This window comes from Thermobia domestica, chromosome 2 (genome assembly GCF_964235325.1).
Source record: "Thermobia domestica chromosome 2, izTheDome1.hap1.1, whole genome shotgun sequence".
NCBI lineage: Eukaryota > Metazoa > Arthropoda > Insecta > Zygentoma > Lepismatidae > Thermobia > Thermobia domestica.
The window spans coordinates 54,718,547-54,742,646 of record NC_137455.1 but is presented as its reverse complement, the minus strand read 5'-3'; the positions used below and the strand labels follow the sequence as shown (position 1 = coordinate 54,742,646).

At 35.4% G+C, this 24,100-nt stretch overlaps 1 protein-coding gene across 1 annotated transcript in view; it reads left to right on the top strand.

Moving 5' to 3' along the window:
* Positions 1–24,100, top strand: part of Rab14 (RAS oncogene family member Rab14) — a gene marked incomplete in the record, with an annotated part of 55,281 nt that overhangs the window by 4,407 nt on the left and 26,774 nt on the right. Inside the window, 1 exon segment of the mRNA XM_081741542.1 lies at positions 17,454–17,567. Coding sequence (XP_081597668.1) covers positions 17,454–17,567 — 114 coding nt within the window.

Sequence of the window (24,100 nt, the reverse complement as noted above, 5' to 3'; positions counted from 1 at the left end):
ACCCTTAATGTATATAATTTAATTTGGAAATGTAAAGTTTTGTATGTATTACTGGTTCATAGAAAAAAATGGAGTCATATAATATTTGGCATGAGCTATTGCGTGAGTACGTATTGGTCATTTTGTTTTCCCGCGGAGTTTAAAAAAAAAAGCTACAGGAATTGCGTTTTAAAAGCAATTAATATTGCAACTGCGTATTTCTTTCAATGTCGTAGATATGCTTGTAGTAATTACTGCCTTTCATTTTCTAAGAGTAATAACATATATTTAATAGCATGTGGGAATCTGTCTGTGTGCTGCCTGGGGACCAGACGAGTGCACCGAGAGTTACCAAATTTTGGTCAGGGGTACCTTCCTTGGTCATAGCCCCAGACCAGGACGAAGCATTTTTTCAAAATTCGATCCAGGGGGTCTCAGGGGGAGAGTTTACCGTGACATGTAAAGGTAGTAGAAAATGACTGATTATTTTCTTTTGTTGTTCAGTTTGTTTACATAGATATTTTATCTGATCCATAAGAAGAATGGGTATTTCAGTTAGTTAAAAATATAAGTTGTTCATTAATCACCAGTTTCAATATAACTTTTGCAAAAAATAAAACATTATTCATTACTATGATAAATATTATGCTTTCTATTTATTTGTTTTGCAAATTTGTTATTAAATAATCTGATAACAATTTTCCAGACATAATTTTAAGATGTTCATGAGCAAGAAATCAAATCTTTTCTTACACCTTTGTTTAAGAGTACAAAGGGCTAGTACCTACTTCGTCGCTCTTGTCAATTTACTTAAAATATGAAATACGATATACGGTATTTTAACTGAAAAATATAGTATCCTATTAGTTATACAACCTTTCATCGAGCAAAGTGTTAGAAGCAACCAGGGAAAGTAACACTGATATATAAATATTCAGAGCATGTCTTGCCCTCCCACTTTTAACGTCCAATCGCCGCCGCTGTATATATATATATATATATATATATATATATATATATATATATATATATATATATATATATATATATATATATATATATATATATATATATATATATATATATATATATATATATATGGATAGATAGATAGATACATGGACTCTATCTTACATTATAATACTTTATTTATGAGTAGTATATAAAGTCTCGTAAATGAAGTATTATAATGATGTAGGATATAGTGTATCAACTAGTTTTGCTATTTCTCGTAATATCCGTGATTTACGACATAAAATATATCATAATCCGACAACGTTGCATACTAACCTTGAGTCAAATGTGTCTCTTGTATGCAGACACCATGACAAATTACTTTTAACATATTAACTAATCATGTAGATATGTTTTGATTTTTTGTGTGCTTTTTTGTTGAGATTTATCATATGATGTATGCTTATTATATTGACTGATAAAAAAACGTGGATGTTTACCATTTGTACGGTGTAATTGCAGTTTTGAGTAATTGGTATTATTGCATAACTTTTTCCTATGAATAAATTGAGTTAGAAGCCGATATTTAATAAGAAATTAGATTGGAGAATTTTCTTCTACGTATATAAATATGATAAGTCATTTTATATGTTACATCGTTACGAAAGAAGAAATAAGATGAAAAAGGTTTATCGACAACTTGTAATCAGAGGTCATCACTTGGAGCGGATTTTTTTTTTTTTTTTTTTTGTCACATCGAATTTTTGGAAATTCAACAGAAAAGGAGAATAAGAGTTTGTAATGTTTTTGTGTTTTCTTGGATCTATTGATCATAGAATCATGAAATACTATACATGGGAGCGTCGAATATGAATATTTTGTTTACTTGCACGAATTAAAATTTGTGATGCACTCAGGGAGATGGATATGGGAGTGGCAAAACACTGACTGCTGTGACATTGGTTCGTTTATTATTATTATTATTATTAAATATTAATAATATGTTTTTAAAGTTATAGGTTATACTATAATCCAACAATATAATTTAGTATTCAGAGAGAAAATGCAAGAGTATATATATATATATATATATATATATATATATATATATATATATATATATATATATATATATATATATATATATACAGTACATGCATAGTTACAATTCTATATATGCTAAATTATATGCCCTAAGCATTGTTTTACATACACATCAAACTTAACATTATATAGGTCTAAATAGACCTAGCTATTGTAAAACTTATTTCAATAGTATTATACGAGATGCGACAAAAAAAAAAAAAAAAAAAAAAAAAAAAAAAAGAGACTGGTCCAATAAATCATTGTACTTACAGAATCAGTTCTCCGTGACATTATCACCTTCAAAGTAGTCCCCTTCAGCATTCACACACTTTTGCATTCGGTGCTTCCATTGCTGGTAACTTCTGGAACAAGGTTTTTGGAAGGTCCTACAGGAGATTCTCCGTTTTAGCCTGAACCTCTTCAAGTGAGGTAAAATGGGTTACATTTAAGCAAGATTTAACTTTAGGAAATAAGAAATTCGCATGGAGCCAAATCAGGTGAATAAGGAGGATGCCCATCACAGTAATATTTTTGCTGGTCAGAAGCTGCCTGACAGATAGGGCTGTGTGAGCGGGTACGTTGTCCTGGTGCAACAGCCATCCATCACTAGGAACCCATCCTTAACAGTCTGATCATTAGGAACCCACTCAATCATTACAATTCCATTAACGTCGAAGAAGACAACGTTGGCTTGAATTTTAATTTTCACACGCGTGCTTTTTTGGGTCTTGGGGATCCTGGAGACTTCCACTGCATCGACAACGTTTCATCTCCATAAGCCTCGGTTAACATTTGAAATGTTTCCATGTCTGATTTCTTACGTTTCTCAAGAAACTTGATGTTGATTCACTGTTCGGCTTTTACATTAGACATTTTTCCGGCAGAATGCAGTTGCACGTGTCCACTCAATGACGCAGTACTTCCAACTGGCGTGATCGATTAGATCGAAACTGGCCACATGGATAGAGGTGGTGTGTAGGATGACGCCACCAAAACAGTGGTTGCCAACTCCACTCTTTTTTTTCCGTTACACACTTAGATTCGTTTTGTGTGTGTGTGTGTGTATGTATGTGTCACACCTCGTACAAAGTGCAGATTCTTTTAACAGGCGATATATCCAATGCATTCGTATGCTATGGTATTTTGTGAAATGTTTATAACCATAGGCGTATTTTTGTGTTTGGTACATGCTAGCAGATCTCATTATATGAAAGTTTATTTAAAAAAACACAAGAGAACTTCTTGCTTCAAGAGAATGCAATAAATAATTTGACAGATGTGCAATATATTTTTCATATCGATGATGTACAGAGGTTGATTCAGTTATATTGAATATGCCTCTTACTTAGTAAACGCGTTTCCACCACCGGTTCTGTTTGATCTGCAGGTCACCCCTATTGACTATTGCCCGGGATCGGAGTTTCCATTGCAGGAGACTGTGGTGCAATTGGAGCATGAGTATTGCATCCCATTCTTCTTTACAGGTTTTCCATAGGCCAGGAACGGTGTGGACTCGACCATGGGACAAGCGCTGCTTCAGGAGCCCGAAAGCACAATGGTCCATTGGGCTCTCTGGGCTGTTGACAGAGTTGTGAGAGAAGTGAATTACCACAATTCCAGTTTCCTGTTTCATACGGCGATAGAATTCTAGCGATATTTTCGATGTGTAGCTGAATGCCTTGTATTGGTGAAGTTCAACGCGGTTCACGTCTTGTCCGTGCAATGCTGGGATTTTATGCTGGCACATTTCAGTCAGGACATTAGTCTGGTAGTATGCAGCATTGATTTTGACGTTTTGCTCTACCTTTTGAGGATGCAATTGGCCCTGTACCAGTGTTCGTAGGTTTCCATAAGAAAACTTCCCTCAAATTACTCAAAATTTTCCCTTTCTTATCAATTTTTATCCTAGTTTGTTGAGTGTCGAATTCCTATGACAGAAGTTAAGTGATAAGATTAATTTAGCTATATGAAAGGAAGTGCCAACCACATTTGTTTTATTGACTTTCTTTTTGCTTCTATGTTTTCACTTTATCATTCACTTTTTTCTTCACACCAAACACTCAGTGAACACCCAGTCAAAATTATGCTACTCTGAACAGACACACTATTGTTATTGTATTGGTTTATTTCTGAAAAAACAAAGAAAACTTTAAGCATTCATATTGCATGAAAATTTCTGTGGATTTCCACGTTTTTATCGACGTATTCCCTTTTTACTTTTTTTGTTAAATTTACCTACAAAATTCCCTTAGATTAGGAAAATTCCCTTAAATTACGAACACTGCCCTGTAGGAAAAAACTGGCCATAATCATGAATCTTCTTGGGAAACGTTCTAGCTGCTTGCGTCGGTGTGGTAGTCTCAGGATTCTGTGCCGCGTATTTCCGTAATAAGATTCACAGCGGCACGACCTACACGAAAATTACGCACTTTACATATTTCTACGATGCGCGACGCCGTGAACTTAGCATCGGAGAGGACCACAATGAACTCCTCTGAGAATCTGTTCAGCTTCGGCGGCATCAGACTATGCTCGACTACACTGCTATGCTGCGTGAATAACGAGATAATTTTGCTTGGCTCGTGTCAATCTCACGGCAATGGATTGTCCATGTGCGGTGCTGTTAGTTGCACATTGAATTGAGCTCAATATAATTGAAAAAATGAAATGAAATCTTTGAGTTTTACGTCCCACGGTTAGGCTAAAGGAGACGGTGATGATGAGAGATGAGTGAAATGGTGGAATGAAGAAAGTGGGAGGAAACGGGAGAACCCCGAGAAAACCCACGGTGTTTGTCCACCACAAAGTTCACTTGGCGGGAGCTGGGATCGAACCCGGGACCCCAAGCACTAGAGGTGAACGCTCTACCACTGAGCCCAGATCCGTGTTTTGCAAAACAATAAGCAGACATTTTTGTTAGAAGTTGAAGAGCACTTTTGTCTAAGCTCAGGTACACAGGTCAGTGACAGGACTGTCCGCCGAGAGGTGACAATAATTGCTTTCCATTGTCGTGGTGTCGCCAGAAAGCCTCTAATCACACGCACAAATAAGTGGAGACATTTGCAATGGTGCAAAGACCACCCGAATTGGACTTCGGAGCGGTGAAAGAACGTAATCTGGAGTGGTGAATCACGATACATTATCTGGCACTCTGATGGGCGTGTATGGACTTGTCGAATGCCTGATGAATAGTATTTACTGGAGTGTAGTGTATCAATCTGCAAAAGGTGGTTTATGTTTAATTCGCTCTATTTAAAGTAATTGCTAATTAGATAGCTTATCTTATTATTTTTAAAAAGTCATCCTTCCCTAAGAGGTGAGAATTAACTTAAACATCATGAAAACATACCGTTAAACCCAGCAACCTCGAAAACTATGAATTGAACACTAATATCTGTCATTTTTGATTACATATAAAATCTCGCCCCTTACCTGGGAAGTGGAAGTTGAATTAGATTAAAACCGTCACTATTCATCTCAGCTACCCCAAAAACTATGAATTTAACTCTAATATTGGGTGTTTTTGGGGCAGCAAATTATTTAGAGCACAGAGGCACACAATGTATATATAGGGCCTGAGTATTACCACTGAATCATTGCTTTTTGCCTCCTTTCCAAAATTTTACCATATATGTTATTCTATAAGCAGCATGTTACTAAGTTAACACATTCATCCTAACGTGCGCCACCTATAGTACACGATCTTTATTCGTGACTATAAGTTGCCTTTGGCCGCTTTTTCAGAGTCATTTTGGCATATGATTAGCGTCATACTAAAGGCCTGACTACTGCAAGAAACATATCTTAGTCGAACTCTTTAGTTTGGCACTAATCACGCGTCAGAACGACTCTGCATAAGGTCCTGGGTGTTTAGTTAGAAAAGTAGAACAGTGTTACAGATGTTATTGCACTGCGTTAAGTGTATATATTGAATACAATATTTTGAATACACTGAAGGAAGAATGGGATGTGCCACCGGTAGCTCACGTCAGGATTTTCAAAAAGCATAGCTTCTTCATTACTATCAGATGTCGGGCTGAACGTGTTAACAGCTGAGTTTACAAAAGAAGCAACCCATGAAAGCTGTACGATTTGAATATATCAATACAATCCAAAATATGTACATTTCTGTGCACTAGTTTCTGCACATAATTTTTCCATCTATGTTCTGCCTTAAGGCTGCCCCGTCGTCCATGAAACAACAGAGGTACAGTACTACCATACTATCTCATACCCCTGGAGCCGACATAGAACACCTCGTAGTAGATTCTTGTGTACGGTACTGAACAGTGATGATTTTAGTGGATTGTCCGGAGAGGAAATTCCCCCGGGGTCAATTTTCCAATAGTACTCAATGTGGGCAAGGGCGCCGATTTCTCTGTATTTTTTTGGGGGGGGCACTCATATAAAAACATACATATAACAAGAAAAAATACATATAAAAATTCATAGTCATAAAAATACCGGGGCCTACATGAGGTTTGGGGGGTCGCCCCCAGGATCGGCGCCCTTGAATGTGGGTTAGTAGTATTTTCGCAGTACTACTTTTCACCCCTGTATAGCGCGTAGCCTACTTAAATCCCCCAAAGGAAAATCTGAAATCATTAATGGTACTGAAGTCAGGTAGTAAGGATAGGTGTTTAGCAACAACGAAATTATTTTTTAACTTGCACGCTAAATTACGTGGCGATTGAGAATATCAGGTCGTAATACTGTTAACGTGTTACGTTGAGTTAGTCATTACGAGAATTACAGCAGACTAATTAGACATAGGTATTACGACACTGGCTCTCGCATTAGTCAAGTGTCTATGGAATTTATCTTCTCAATCAGCTGTGTGAGAGTATGTAATCGATTAATATATTTCATTTATATATTTAACTAAAATGTAATAAGTAGGTCTGATAAATAGAAACAAAAGCTAAAGTTAAATATACTTACGTCAAATATAGTATTCCATTGCAGTAGAAATCAGATAATCATTTGTGTATGGATTAGTTTCGCCATGTAATGACAACCTTCCGCGATCTGCCATATTTTGTGGCGTAAAGTTGGTCCTGTGTAAGATTTTACAAATTTTCACGTGATTATTGTTGAAGTTTCTTGTTTATATATTGTTAAAGTAGAGTGTATACACCAAGAAAGTAAAGATTGCATTTACCTAAGGTATGTAATGTAGCTTATTTATAGTATTTATTTTATTTCAGTAAAATAAATATCTCTGAAGAGGTCTGTTTTGTATTGAAAGTGTCGTGTTTTCGTCATTGTGAATACTGACATAATACAATGAAAATCTGTTAAATAATTTCTGTACAATATATTTGTTATTGATATTTTGAAAACGTGAAAATTTAATGTATATTCCTTAAGAGGAAGAAATCCACATATCGTATTTCTACAATACAATATATATTATATCGATGATGAAGTTCCTGTAATTGTTGCGTAGTGGTTCCATTCTTAAAATAAAATTTGGTTTATACGTAATTAAGAATATTTAGGCCTGAAAATTTCTGCCTAATCAATATTTTAGCGTCATGAATCATACTTTGCATGCATCATTAGGCTTATTGTCTTCATGACAGTTCTGAGTACTTTTGCACACAAAGGGATCGACTTATTTACCTGTGTGTCATACTAACTACAGTAAAACCTGTAAATTTGATCGTGCAGTTGTACAATCTTGGGACCACTATAAATTGTTTATGAAAGTGCAAGCTTGTGGTTCATGGAAATGAGAATAGCACAACTTTGGGAATTTTACAGATAAAATCTACGGTACTAGTTTGAAACATTTTTGTGCAAAAATGTAAACATGATTGCTATAGAAGCGTTTATAAGAAAACACTGTGCAGATTTACTGTACGGATCCATAGAGTTGTAAAATTTACAGACCAATACGTAGTAATATTTTAATAACTAGTGTGTAATTAATCAAAATATATCGTATTACGTAAAAAAAAAAAAAAAAAAACATAGAAAGTGAAGTATCTGAAGTCAATGTGCTAACTCATGATGCACAACTATAGAAATAAATGTTCGAGAGTTAGGGTGCTACATAATTGTGAAATTTACAGGCAAGTCTTTACTTTAGGCAAGGCAGTGACAACAACCGATTCATCTGAACCGGTTCCGGCACTTACAGTACCCATAAACGAAAAACAAAACAACCTGCCCTGCGGAGCTCTAATCCGCCTTCACTCACTAACGCTCGCTCGGCAGTATTATGTAGTGACAGGATATATTAGTAGTATGTAACCCAATAATGCAAGCAATAAAAACATATCGTGATACTACCTATAACGTAGAAATAAACACATAATTCGACGCATAAGGTAAGTAATTTTATGCCGTATACTGTGTTTTGCGCTATTCTTGTTTATGTTGCTATGTATCCCACCTTCGCTGACGTGCTTGCTCTCTACGGACATAACCCCTCGCTATTGCTCGGGCGACTGCTGCGCTCCTGCCATGACTCAGTTTGATAGCATTGATGCTCTTTAGTGGCCATTAGCATATTTTAGTTACCATCCTTTGCACAATAGTTCTTATCGTGTGGCTACGTACTCTGAAGCCCTCACTTTTTCCTGGCGGGAGCTCATGTGGTTCGGATTCCACGTTAATCAGTAGGTCCACGTCTCATATAGCCTCGCTGCTGAAAGGGACGCTAAACTAAAATCAACTCAACTCTGAAGCCCTCACTTTAGGATAAGGGCTTCAGAGTATAAATACAGTGTGGACATATGTCATTAAAACTACAGTGCATAAAACACGAACCGACTTATGCTATGTGACTACTAAAACCACGAATGCTATTGAACCAATTCACTGCAAGAGCGTAGCAGGGTGGCCCGAGCGACGAAGTGATGCGACCGTAGGGAGCAGGCTCGTCAGCGATGGTGGGTATGCACATAAACAAATTCGTTTATAACTGCTCACTATAAGTTACAGTACCGGCTCCGGGACTGCCGATGGATTTGGGGGATAAAACTAAATGTCATCCACAAATATGCAAGACCGCACACCATAAATGATTGTCTAAGGTAGAAAAAGAAGTAGATATGCGACGAATTTATATATGGATCCGTACAATAAATTTGCACCGAAAACAATTTATCACCTAATATCCAATTGCCTAATATAGTTTAAGTAGCGCCTTCGCGAACCTCACCCTGTTTACTAATCGTGTAGCTTTGCTTCTACACCTTTTTGTGAGCTGCGAAACACACCTCCTTATGCAAGTATGTTTAGCGAAATTTAGGTCGCTAATAGAACATGTCGTTTTAAGGTATTAAGGTATAAGTTTGGCGAAAATGTAGCATTTTGTAGCCATAGTAAGTATGGTGGTCTATTCTTAATCTGCACGACCATCTCTCTTCGAAAGCTTATTGTATCAGCAACTTCCCATTTTTTCTCTTATGGATGGGAATACTGGTGCCAGCGTATAATTAGTACAAATGTATTGTTTTCTTTGCATAAATTGCTTTTTGTAATGCCTTAAGAAGTCTTAGCAACGTTTCAGTGATGGGTATGCTTTTACGAAGGAATTTGCTTCCTGGCCAACCAGGAAGAGGTGGCGGCGAAAGGTAAATAACAAAGAGAGTTAGGGTGCCGAACATGAGTCATTGATTACTGCTATTGTTACTTAAACCACCATAGATAAATTTATGTAGGGTATTGGATGTGAATACTATGTGTAATATTATATTTATGGATAAATACATTATACCGAGGTTGATATTTATTTCAACATTGTGCAGATTGACGAGCTGTCGGCACAGAGAAATTGATAGAAATATAAGACTTTCTAAGTAAAAGTGATTATCTATTTTAGAATATGATTTTGCGACTGTACTTTCATTTTTTACGCTTAGCCATGCACAGATTTACAATGGGAATGTACAATAGTAGCAGGTAGAAAAATTTTTCCTTCAAATTAAGATTTTTCTTGTGTCATTAACATTTATTTCACAACTTGTCGCCAGGGTTGGCTGGTTTAAACCAGCTGATTTTTTCAAAAAAAACAACTGGTTTAAACCAAAAAACGAAGAATGTTCGTAAAAGTGTAAGTGTTTATAAAATCTTGATGAACACACATTTTTGGGTTATCACGTTTCACTCCCATGTATTATTCGTATTATATTCAGACCTAAATTCCCCATTCATTACTAAAAAGATTATACTACAAAAGCACCTTTTTTTTTTAATATAAGTTTATAAATGTTTGTTTTGTGATTTTTTTGTAGTTGTTATTATTGTTATGTAATTGCAATCAAAGAAAAATTCTAAATATTGTTTCGTTTCAATGTTTACTATTGATAAAATACATCGAAATGCCGTACTTTTTGTGTGTGGGGGAAGGGGGGTCAGACCCCACGAGAGACATTTAGTGAAATGAGAAGTCTCTTTGGTATTTATTTATGTATAAATGAGTCTGAGCCAAAGTGGACTCAAATAATTCGTATCTTTATTCACTTTTCTTACTAATATGCAAATTAAGTCGGTGTATTTCTTGAATTTGGACCAATAAAAGTTGCTGTTAACTAACTTGAACTAAATTAGTTCTTCTGTACTCCGCAGTACTTTGAAATTGTCAATATGTATTCTGTATAATGGTTTCACTTGTGCAACTGTTTATCTTTTTGTCCTTCTCAAATGACTCTTGACAGTTATATTAAGAAGCAAGTAAAGATCAGTACAACGTATTTTTATCAGGATTCCTTCGTGAGTGAGTCGGCAGACGTATCGCATTTGTGGCCAATTAGTCCTGGTTCCGAGATCAAATGGAGTACAATTTCTCTCGGATGTAACTCGAGAAGCAGTTTTTATTCCGCTTTAAGCTTATGTGACTCCTTCCAGCATAACCTGGCTGTTGCATAATAACATCAAGGCGAGACAAACTTATTTCTGTCCATATATGGTATGAATATATAGAGCAAATTATTTAAACCAAATAAACCTGGTTTAAACCAAAAAGACCGTTTTTTTTTTTTTTTTCATAAAAACCATGGTTTTTGCCAACCCTGCTTGTCGCCGTAGGTGTGCAGATGAAGTGTTTTGGGGCAAAAATATTAACTATATGAACACACACACACTATATATATATATAACTAAACTGTCGTCTAAATTCTTAATTCTATGAGCGACATTTCACCTGTACTAAGTATTCTCTGACGTGGACGTTTGTTTCGTGGTCAGCCGCGAAGTGTGGGAACCTGAGAATTTTACCAAGCAAAGGCAGACCATTACTATAGAGAGTTAAGGCGCAGGAGTAACCAGTTACGAGTAAGAAGGATTTGGTGTGTCGGGGACTTAGAGAATATCAATATTGATTCAGATCTATCAATATTGATTTCACATATTCTCTTATATGATATATATGGTTCATTTTCTTCTAAACATTTTTTTAAGACTCCAACAATCGACTAGAGTACACGGACTCTTCGTATTTCTAGTGATGGGATTCATCGTGGTACTTGAGCGGAGTTGGATAGTATTTAATGTTTCTTGATTTAATAGGGTGCATATTTTATATTCATTAAAAAAATACACCAAAGGCATCCAAAATGATCTGTTTTTGGGCGTTTCTGCAGAAGTTCTGTCCAAAGTTACCTTTTTGAATACATGGCTTTTTGAGAAAACTAATATTGTCTGTTTAACTAGATCCTATTGATTATATTCGCTCGAATAACATTACTTTTCTTAACATAGTCCTCAATAAAATTTACTTTGTACCTAAATACTATGCGTCATAAGCACTAACCGATATCGCACGATGGTGATTAACAACAATTAAATAAACATTATTTCTGACTCATTTTTTCACATATGACATATTTCAGTCCACTAACAAATGTATTTAGTCGAATGAAAATGACTGCAGTAACTTCGATTACTAACATTCCTCAAATTTTAATATTTGATTTTTTTTTTCCGTTTTAATCCTTCGAGTACGAAGGTAAAAACTTCACGCAAAATACCAAAACTGGATCATTTTAACCCAGGTATTTTTATTTATTTATTTTATTTTTTATTTTTTTACAAAAATACGTATAGTTCGGTGCACTGGATTTTTTCGGATGCACAATAAACAGGACAATGCCTCATTGTATCATGTATTATAGTACATGTTACATACATATTATACAATAATTATAATACATGTTATATACAATATCTCTATGCAAGTAAATAAACATTTACAGATTTAGTGTGGACATAAGATGCGTAAGTTTTAATGTACCCTCTCTTTTTTCAAACAGTTTTTGAAATAATATTTCACAGTTAAAAATACGAACATATAAGTAAGAGATCTCTTTTATATATATCTATATCATGAAGAAACAGATACACATATTCCATTCTGATTATCCATGAGAGTCCTAGTGTAACGGTTCGCTGATATAGTGTCTTTGCATGCAAACTTACGGAATATCGTTCACTTTTGAGAATATTTGTGTTTCTTCCTATATTTTATATACTAGGTTTTGTGAAATAATGTGTAAAAGTAAAAACGAATGTTGAAGGAGGCATACTATAATAATATACCACAGCGGATTTTTTAAACATATATATCTATATCTATCTATCTATCTATCTATATATATATATATATATATATATATATATATATATATATATATAGTGAAATTCTTAAAAAGTAAATGTCATCTGGCTCAGATTGACCGAATCTTTGTACTCGAAGGGTTAATCACTGTGCTCTTTTATACTAGAAATATAATGAGACTTGAAGAAATGCACACAAGTTGAAGCTTTGACATTTCTTATTTTACTTAACCACAACTTACCTTTTCACTTCAAAATCTTATGTTGACAATACTTATGGAACTTGTGATGTAATGGATGAAGCTTTGGTGTGCTTAAAATCCACCATGTTGTATCATTGATGTCGTCAACATAATTTGTAAATTTTGAAAGTGTGAAGAAATGTCGTAAATGAGTGAAATAAGAAAATTCAATCTTCAACTTGGGGTTTTTAAAGTATCATTACGTTCCTTGTATAAAGGACTACTTCAGTAATTAAAAAAGGAATATCTCAAATTTTGATTTTTGAAATGATTCAAGTTAGTGTAGTGTTATTATTTTTCTTCGACCAATTTCTTTATTAGTGGAGTGAAATAAAACATAGGTGAAACAAGTGAGCTGAGAAGCAATGTTTATTTAATTGTTACTAATACCGATTAGTGGTCATGAAGCAGAGTGTTTAGGTACCGTATAAGGTAAATTTTATGGAAGAGTACTGGAAGTAAGAAAAGCAATGCTATTCGAAAGAAGATAATCAACGGGTTGTAGTTCCACAGACAACGTTAGTTTACTGAAAAGACATGTGATCAAGAAGTCAGTATGCCGAACCACTCACAAATAGGTAATTTTTCTGTGTTTTCGAAAGTTACTTTTTAATTAGCCAAGTGTTTAATGCATATCAACAAAATGTCTTTCCTAACATACATTCACAGACAGACAGGAAAAATTAAGGTAAATACTGTTTCATCAGTAATACTCCTTCATATGACACTAGCAGGTAATTCTTACTTACCTGCTTATAGTCTGTATGTTATAAACATACAATATAATTATTCTTTATTATGGAAAGATACAGTACCGTTGTAGGTAATATTTGACATGTTCTTTCATGCGTAGTTACCCATTGTAACTCTAAAATAAAGGGCGTCCGCAGTGGGGTAAAGGGGGCAATTGCCCTCTTCCCCGGGAATCTTCGAAATAGGTTAGGTACTTCGAAATACATGTCAAAACTTGATTTCCTTAATTACCGACTACAGTGTTTAACATACTTACTATAGTTAATGAAGTTACGCAGTGTGCGTCAATATAATTGTTTTATATGAAGCATTATGTGCATCAGTGTGTGTATATTCGGGACTTCGCTTCTGTGTCAGTGTTTGGATCCCCTTGAAAAAATCCTGCTGGTGTTACTGCCTAGAATTACGATTTCTATGCCGACAGCTCTACACCCTGTATCGTTTTACTTCAGTTACAGATACGTCGCTTGTCTAAATACATTTCTTCGAAGTCATGTGTATCCTATAGCGTCCATTAGTCAAAAGTTTCGCAGACATTTGTTTTGCTTTGTGATTTAATAAATTTTACCCATAAATTCAAATCTTGTCCTCCGTAGTTAACTGCAAGTAACCTATGCGTTGGCAAGATTACTAGCACTCGAGGAGGAAACGGAAGCTGACTGCTGGTTCTGTTCTGATCAATTCTTCTCCATAATACCAATGTACTACCGTGGCCCCACCATTAGATTTGATTTTACTAATTTGTTTCTAAGCAAAAAATATAAATTATTTACAGTGTTGTTTATGTAAAAGGGCATTCTGAGCAGGCTAGTAGACCAGTCGAATTAGGTACCTCTCGTGGACATAATTGGTAATGAATTTTTCTCTTCACAGGATGCTTGTAATAGTGGTCCTAATCAACATACTAAAAGTCCTGAATGATCCTCCTTGTGCTAACTTCGCCATCTTGGAAAATGGCGGACGAACACACATCTTCATTTGGTTTTCGGCTAATTTCTCGAAAACGGTTAATTTTAGAAAGAAAATGAGCTAGACCAATTTGAAAGAGCAGAAAATTTCCTATTAGATAGAGCTTTTCCGTTTTCCTCAAAAGCATTCTATCACCATTCACACGGCATTTTTGATAAGGTGATGTGTGGTGAGCACATCGGCACCCCTCGCGATATATTTGATTTTCTTCCTTGCTCGTAAGTAAGGGAATTTCTCTTCAGAATATTGTTGTAATTGTGGTCTGCACCAATATATTAAAAGTCCTGAGTGAGCCGACTCGTGCTGACGCCGCCATCTTGGAAAATAGCACCTTTATTCGGTTTTTGGCTAATTTTGCAAAAAATGGTTAAGTTTAGAAAGAAAATTAACTGGGCCATTTTGGAAGAGTAAAAATTTTTCCATTAAATAGAACTTTCACAGTTTTCTTCAATACTCGTGGTTCTTCAGAAATTGTGGTCAGTTTTCATGTCTTGAAATTATAAATCAGCCGAAAATTGTCTCGGAATATTGTTAGCGGAATATTGTATTTTTATAGAATGATTGATTATTAATCTCCAACTGATTTTTTCATTATAAAGGATGGACTGTAGAGTATTTTTTGTGTATTTGAGAGCATAGAAATGTCCCCTACCTTATCTAGTTCAATGTCCTTTGCTAATAGACATGTTTTCGCTTCGTGATTTATATATCGCAAGCGCAGATATTACTTATGATGTTTATAAGGCCTCACCAGCTTTACCATATTGGGAGGTAAGGCTAATTGGTTTGTTTTCCCACTTTCCCCTGGAGGCCTAATCCACGAATGTAATCATCATTCTAATTTCCACTGTCATTCTTATCATCCATTATTTCTATTGCAGGTTGATTACTAAGATCAGTGCATATCATCCCTCAGTTTTTTATGCAGGAGCATGAAATTTGTTTCATTAATTCGTCAGGTGCCGGTGCTTGAGTCAGTGGGATAGGTAGAAGAATGTTTCCATGAGCTTTCCATCCCCATTTTTCGGGATCAAGTTGTTTCCCTCTCCATAACTGCACTTGATGGAAAATCCTCAACATGTGCATGGAGGCTGCATCTGAAGTCGCAGGAAGACTATCCGACTTCACTTCGATTTCCCTTTTTGCAATTTCTCTGTTAAGACATTTATATCTGTAGTCATCAAGACACTTATCTGCTTGTCAGCTCCTGCAAGGACGAACATTTCTCCTGCTTCACGAATCTCATTCTTGGTAGCATCAGGATTATTGAAGATACTTACAGCATTTCGAATGTTTTCTCTCTTGTTAAGTAGTGCAATTGTCTTTACTTTTCCTTTGTGAAAGAAAACTGAAGTCGTTGAGTTGAGTTGATTTTAGTTTAGCGTCCCTTTCAGCAGCGAGGCTATATGAGACGTGGACCTACTGATTAACGTGGAATCCGAACCACATGAGCTCCCGCCGGGAATCGAACCCGGGTCTCCCACGCCAAAACTGAAGTCGTGGCAGTACCACTCACCGCATGAGGAAATGTTCTTTTGAGGTTAGTGGTGCTTCTTTTTCAGTTGCGTGGCAGAGTATGTTTTAGTGGATACCTTTCCTCTTCCTGGCTTAACGAAGATTACATCGTTCCCGTCTGGAGTTAACAAAATTAAGAGAACTAATAAATCAATGTCCTCACCGACAATTGCACTTCATTGTGTTTTTGCAGCGTTTATAGATGTGTTTACAATGAATGTGTTAGCATCGTCTTCAGCTTGCAAGGCGCTGATATAATGATTTTGTGATTCTTCTGTTAGTAAGGCAATGAGTTTGAACTTGATTTCTTTCGTTAAAAAGAAAAAAAAAATCTTCTGAAAATATTACTTGGTGTCTTTCTTCACCTCGTAGTCTGCGCATCTTTTGTGACGTATCTCCGAGCTCTTTCAGCACTTTTTTGTGTTCTTGGTAGTTTCACCATACCCATCAAATACCGCAGTGCAGTTCAAACCATAATTATTTTTAAGATAAGCAATGTGAGCAGAAAAGATGTCTTGAAATGTGTTTTGACGAGGCCATAGCACACGGTAAAGTATAAAATCACCATCAACAACAAATTTACATTTGTTAAGGTGCAGTGTTTGTGTATTCATTGTGTCGAAACATGAAAAGAGGCTTGATTTCACACATCTTCTCGTTCATCAAATAGGAATTGTGGTAAGGAGGAAAGTTCATATTTAGAACAGTTCTTCAGTTGGCTGTTGTTGTGAACTATTTTTATGATTCTTTGATTCTTTGTGTGAACAATAGCCATACCGAACACACGCCTTTTCGTAAGCCAGAATTCTACACCTGTTTTTTTGTTGGCTTACCTGTAAAATTGACATTTTAGATACGATAGTCTTATTCTGAGAGTGTGTATTAAGTTAGCAGCAATTTGGATGTGACATGTGTTTGACATCACTCGTAAAAGACGAAATTAGTTCGCAACCATGCCGTCTTCACAAAATATCAGGCTCAGTCGAGATCTTTGATAACGCGTTGTGAAACATAACTAATTTTGTTTTTTCTCGGAGTATTTATTTATTTCCGGTTTACGTCCCACAATGACATTTCAAGTTTACGCTAAACGAGACAATGAGAAATGATGAAATGGCAATACATGACACCCATTCCTCGAGAGAGATTCGAACTTGCGATAGACAGGTTTTACGATAGCTGTCAAATTCTTTAAAGTGCTCGACTGTACTAGGCGCTTTTCTCGAAGTAAAAATATTCATGTAATGTTTGTCACCATGTCGATGTTAACATAACAAGGTTTTATTTCTGGAATTCATTTTTGATATGGAGAGAAGAATTTTAAAGCCATTGAATTTAATTGAGTTTGAATTTCAGGTTATTTACATTATTTTTTCTTTTTCTTTTCAGCTTTAAATATGTCTGCAGGACCATACAATTATTCGTACATTTTTAAGTATATCATTATTGGTGATATGGGTGTAGGCAAATCTTGTCTACTCCATCAGTTCACGGAGAAGAAATGTAAGTATTTGATATAGGAATATATAAGTAATTGATAAATTAAAAATATTTGCGAAAATTGATTTCATAAATACTGAAATATTAAGCGTAAAGTGCAGTGCAATGTCAAGGTTAGTCAGCGAAACCGGAAATTGTCAGGGCATTTAAAACATAATAGAAGCAGTCAAGTAATTAGTTTCAAGGAACTAATGCAGCAGTAGAGGAACTGGGATCTTTAGTGTGAAATATAGTGCTGTAGAGCAGCATGTAATACTAATAATAGTCATCATTTCAATATTTTGAGAGAACTCCCTGCGCCTTTGGCATAGGAGACCCGGTTTCGATTCCTAACGGGAGCTCATGTGGTTAGGATCTCACGTTAAACTATAGGTCCACGTCTCATATAGCCTCGCTGCTGAAAGGGAAGTTATTCTCAAAATCAAATCGAAATCCAATATATTGAGCCCTGTCCTGATATTTAAATTTGATAGCTCTTTGTCAGCAGGAAAAAGGAAATTGTAAAATTACTAGCTGAACCTGTGCTCTCTACACAGCGCATCATTCGCATATGAGCATAAATCTCCTTCTCATTCTTCACAACATATGTACATGTCCCTTTACAGACACAAGTGAAAGACGTCTTGTTAAAAAATCGACAAGGGGTATCATAAAGGGGAGATTTTTTCGATTATTTTTTCTCAATATCTCGCACCATTTGCAAGATTTGAACCTACTTCCGGTTGGAGTTTCTAATTCATGTATGACCAGTGTTTTCTTTCTTCTTGCATGCAGTATGTAATAAGCAAATACATTACATATACAATTAATTATAATGTTAGTTATATATGGTGTTCATTGAGCAAAACACTCAAAAAACAAAGATTTATCGTAGACTCGAGAAATGGTTATCCTTCCTTTTCCATTATTATTTGGCCATGATACAAACGCCTGAGACATACACAACCCCAATATACAACATGTTGTGTTGGAATGTATAACGCATAGGATATGATGCTTTAGTTTTTTCTTTCTTTTTTTTTAATTTCAGCGCTTCCAGTGTACCCTAAAAAATGTAATAAAGAAATAATGGCCATGTTTTTTTTTTTTTTTTTTTTTTTTTTTTTTTTTTTTTTTTTAATATTCAATTAGAACTGGACAATCTACGCAAAATTTCCAATCGATCAGTGAAAACGTCATCTTTCTATAGCGTGTAGTTTCCGAGATCTCATTGTCGAAAGGATTGACTACAAACATACACCCTCCATTCCAAAAGAAACCGAACGTTTTAAAAAAACAAAAAAGCAATGTACATTTTGAACAAATCATTTTTATTAATCAATGTATTCCCCTTCTGCATCGATACACATATTTGCACGCTCCAACAAGTTGTCAAACGACTTCTCCATGTCCTTTATTGGAATGGTCTTTAGGACGGCGGTCGTCGCCTTCTCAATGGCATCAATCGATGCGTGCCACTTTCCTTTCATCGCCAAATGCAGTTTCGGGAACAGATAGAAATCGCACGGAGCGAGATCTGGTGAATAGGGCGGATGATGCAACCGAATAATGTGATTTTTGACCAAAAATTCAGTTACAAGTCGCGAACGATGTGATGGTGCATTATCGTCCAAAAGAGTCCAACTGCCGATTTCGCGATATTCGGGCCGAATACGATGAATTCTTGCCAGCAAACGCTTCATGACGCCCAAGTAAAACTCTCCAGTGACTGTCTGGCCGGGCTGAACAAATTCTTTGTGGATAATTCCTTTTGAATCGTAAAAACAAATCAGCATCACCTTAACTTTTGACTTCACCAAGCGACTTTTTTTGGGTGTTCCTTCATCCGGCGCTCTCCATTCAGCACTTTGCCGCTTTGTTTCGGGCTCATATTCAAAACACCACGTCTCGTCACCAGTTACAATCGATTTCAAGAAGTTTCGATCCTGCCGAGCCCTTTTAACGATGTCTTTGCAATGCGCAATTCGATCAACTTTTTGGTCTTCGGTGAGTTTGTGTGGTACAAACCGCGAATTAATCTTCTTAAGGCCCAAAACTTCGGTCAAAATGCGGTATGCGGTTGTTTGAGGAATGCCTAATTCCATTTCAATAACTTTCACCGACGATTTTTTGTTATGTTTGATGAATTTACGCACTTTTTCGATGTTTTCTTCCTATAATCCGGTTCTGGGACGGCCTGATCTTTCGTCATCATCCAGCGTCTCTCTACCCGATTTGAATCGCCTGAACCACTCGTAAACTTGCGTACGGGATAGACACTCATCACCATATGCATTTTGTAGCATTTGGTGCGTTTCACTAAAAGTTTTACCCAGTTTAACACAAAACTCAATTGCAGCTCGTTGTTTGAAACTCATTTTCCGACCGATGTACACAACACTCTGACAGTTGAAACGCAATAACTTTGTTGCCGTGCATCCAAATGTCATGACATTTATACCAGTTGTCAATGAGGGACTACGCCATCTACCGGTAAAATATTACAACAGATGGCACTAGTGGTACTATTTGTTTTCAAAAGTTCGGTTTCTTTTGGAATGGAGGGTGTATAAATGTCCTCAACATATTATAGTTTAAAAGAACTCGGAAGATGGAAGCACAATTCACATGCATTGATTTTAGAGAAGGCTTATCAAAATCCAAAGGCTTTGAACAATAATTTTATATCATAAACTTTATGAAAAAGATATAGTTAACTAATTTAGACTATTTAAAGTACAAATACTTAAAATGTTTGTCTCTGGTAAACGTGAAATCACACATAACCGTCAATGAAAGATTTGAAAACTAAAGTTATAGGTTGGAGCTCAGGCGATTTTAATTACTATTGTAGCATTTTAATAGATAGATCGTTATTGCTAGTTACATACATGACTTTTTACGCCTGACAAAATACTCCATCAGATAATTTCAGTTTCTTTGAGTATTATTTCTTAAATAATCCTTGCATTTCCAAGTTGTCGGCTGTGTAGTGAAGTGATCTTCAGGAAAGAAAAGTAGGAATAGAAGCAATAAAAGCATCGAATATCTAAGAAAAGAAACGGACCCACCAGGAGAAAGAAGTGCAGAAAGATCTTTTTCATATGCAGTTCACCCATTAAACGACATTGTAGCTAGCTTCAGAGTGGCTAAAGTCAGGTTCTGCATTTGTTTTGCAATGGAATTTTATTGTGTTAATGTTCACAGTGTGTTTTTAAATCACAGCTTCCATATTGTGTTGTATTAAAACTAGGGATGGGCAAAACCGGTTTCTAGAAAAACGAAATCCAAAAGGCCGACATTTCGGTTTCCTCCAAAACCGATTTGTTTTTCTACAAAAAACTGTTCGGTTTTATACCGAAACCGGCTTCGATTTTCTCGGAAACCCGAAACCAGTTTCGGTTTTCTCCAAAAACTGTTCAGTTTTCACCGAAACCGGTTTCTGTTCTCTTCAAAAACGGTTTGGTTTTTACCGAAATTGGTTTTGATGAAAACTTTTGGAAAACACACAAAACTTTCTGTGGAAACGGAATCTATTTCCAGAGAGCAACGAAACACTATTCTGATCAAAAATAGAACCAATTATATATATATATAAACGGAACCAGTTTTGAACAAACCGGATTCGGTGAAAATCCTGTTGTTTGAACATTTTCAAAAACGAAAACCGGACAATTGGTTTTTGTGGCTACCACTAATTAAAACATCAAAGATTTGCAGAAAAGAACTATTCAATTTAAGAATTATTACGTGGGTCCGAATGAAAAATCATGGGTTTACGAAATAAAGTGAAATTGTCAGAAAGTTAAGTGAAAACACTAATTTCTTTCTCCGTGTGTAAGTTTCTCTGAACGGTATGTAGTCTTGCTCATAGGTTTAGTCATTCACTTAAAGATCTAATCAAACACATTTGCATTTTTAATAGAAGGATTCAAAATTAGAATGAGAACTGTTATTAAACTTTTTTTTTTTTTAAAGAAAATCTCACGTTTAATTCAATTCAACGTTTGATAGTCATGATAGGATACCGATAAACTGGAAAGGAACGAAAGGGAATAGTAAGCGATACGTTCAGTCGCCAATACGATCGCTAGTCACCAGTGCTACAGTGCATGCAGCTGAAGTGAGATCCTAGCAGACAGCTGGCCGGTGGCGGGATGCTTGCTGAGCAATTGTACATTACTTGGTAACGCCGTGGTTAATAACGTGATTGTGATACTTAGAAAATGATTACCTCAGGACAATTTGTGAAAGCTGAGAGTCTTATGACTAACCGCCCTATAGCCAATGATTTTTCGTTTGAATAGATTGTCATAACTGATACGTTGGCTTACATCCAGATAAATGGATCACCTGGTGGTTACAAGGGAAACATGAAATTTTTGAAAATGGCTTTGTCAGAAATACGGTAGTCCATACCACAACCATTTCAAGCCTGTTTCTGGAGACAAATTAATATCTAAAGAGGTGACATTCAACGTTATAAGAAAGATTTAAGGAGATGTAAATGATTCATCGCCTTGTTTTAAGATTAAAAAAAAAAGTATGTACCTGTAATTCTTTTTGAGTAAATATATGTGGGTTGATTGATTACTTACTCAGTTATTATACAGCCCTATAAAATTCCTGTGTATTTCTCCATAAATAAAAAGCTTTATAAATAAGTATAGAAAAATAGAGATGAAAACCTTTTTGCTTTTATGCGTTTGAAAATTTGTTACAATTTTATACTGCACAATTACTAAAATGATTGTAGAAGGTTTTTGGATTTTTCGTAAATCGTCGCAGAAAGTTGAAAAACGTTCTGCTTTGAGTGTACACATGTGCATCAAAGTGTGTGTGTGTATTGGCTACTCTGCTTATTTGTCAGTCTTTTGCCCCCCCCCCCCCCTTCCCTTGGAAAATATCCTGGCTCTGCTTCTTCTTTTCTTCATGTAATTTATACGCTAAATTTTAAACTTTTGTACAAAAGTTAAGTAATAATTAGTGATATAAGAAATTGTTGAATATGTAACCATTAGAATACATTAAAATTCAGATTATTTAACATTTAATGTTCATATGTTGTATGAGGCCTTGTAGTATATTCCAGTAGTTGAATACCAAACAATTTATTATATTACTAATTATTATTCAATTTTAGCACAGAAGTTTAAAGTGAAGTGCATTGTTACATGAAGAAAAGAAGAAACAGAGCCTTTGTTGGTATTTTCAGGACTTTCACATTATGAGTAACTGAAATGTTGATAAGAAACGAATTAGTCAACTTTTGAAATGTTATTTCACAACCTCAGTTCTCAGTGTGTTCTTATACTGTCTTCGCTTGAGTTCAAAATACCAAGACAATGCCAAATGTGTAAAATGAAGTGATGAGTTCTTTATATACATTGAAGTGCTGCTGAATTAGGAACAGACAGTAATGCACACATTGTGGTACTACTACACTCATTTGTGCGTATGTGCGAACGCCACTTTAAGATTTTATATAGCTAGAAGTGTAGCCCTCTCAAAGGAATTGGGGAAAGTGATTGAACATTTAAAACACTCGATTTAGTCGCCTTCAATCTAGGATAAATAATAAATTATCTACACAGGGAGCATTCAGTTTAAAAAATTTTGCGAGAAATGAGGTTTCCTCGTTACACAGTGTTAAGAGTATGACGAAAGTACACGAATAGCGGTAAAAAGAAAAATAACTGCGAAACGGAAAGGGTAAAGCAATCTTGATTGATCTTGGTCTTCGAAGACAGCCGTATCGTACGTAGCTAAAGCCACCAAACTATAGGTAAGCACACAATTGAATGAGGAGTCCAGTCGGACAGTCAGTAAATGAACTATGCAGCGCTCGCTTCATAATACAGGCATCACGTGCCGACGACCCACGAAAGTACCTGTTCTCACTGCACACCACCGCGCCCAACATCTCGCACATCTAACGTATTTTATTTTGGTATTCTACCGTTCCAGTTATATTTTAGTAGAGAAATGAAATTGTGGTTTTTCAACTCTTAAAATAACCGCTTCAGTAAGGAAGATAATTTCGTGACTTGTTTATTTTATCGCGAGAGGTTATTTATATTCGGAAAGCCCATAAACTAATGTTGTTTAAAGAAATTTTGTGAAATTAAATAATTTGCCTTAAAAAATGTTTGAAACTCCGGAAATTATTTAATTATTTTATATATATTATGTAAAAAACAATAATTATATATATATATATATATATATATATATATATATATATATATATATATGTGTGTGTGTGTTGTTAGTCACAGTATGTCGTAGACTGTATTTGGAAGTACACAAAATACTTATGGTGATTATGTATTAATTTTAAAAGATATAATTATTTAGTACTCTTACGTTAATTATCGTATTTTGGTATTGATGTTGATTACAGCGTATTATCGTCAAATAATAATGAGTCCATTGTGAAGAAAATTATTTAATTCAAGTTTGATTTCTCATTATTGGTACTTTGGTAGCTGTTGCAATGGACTCTAATGGTTTCTCTAACTATATGATTTGTGAATAATCGTCTTAGGCTCCCTGAC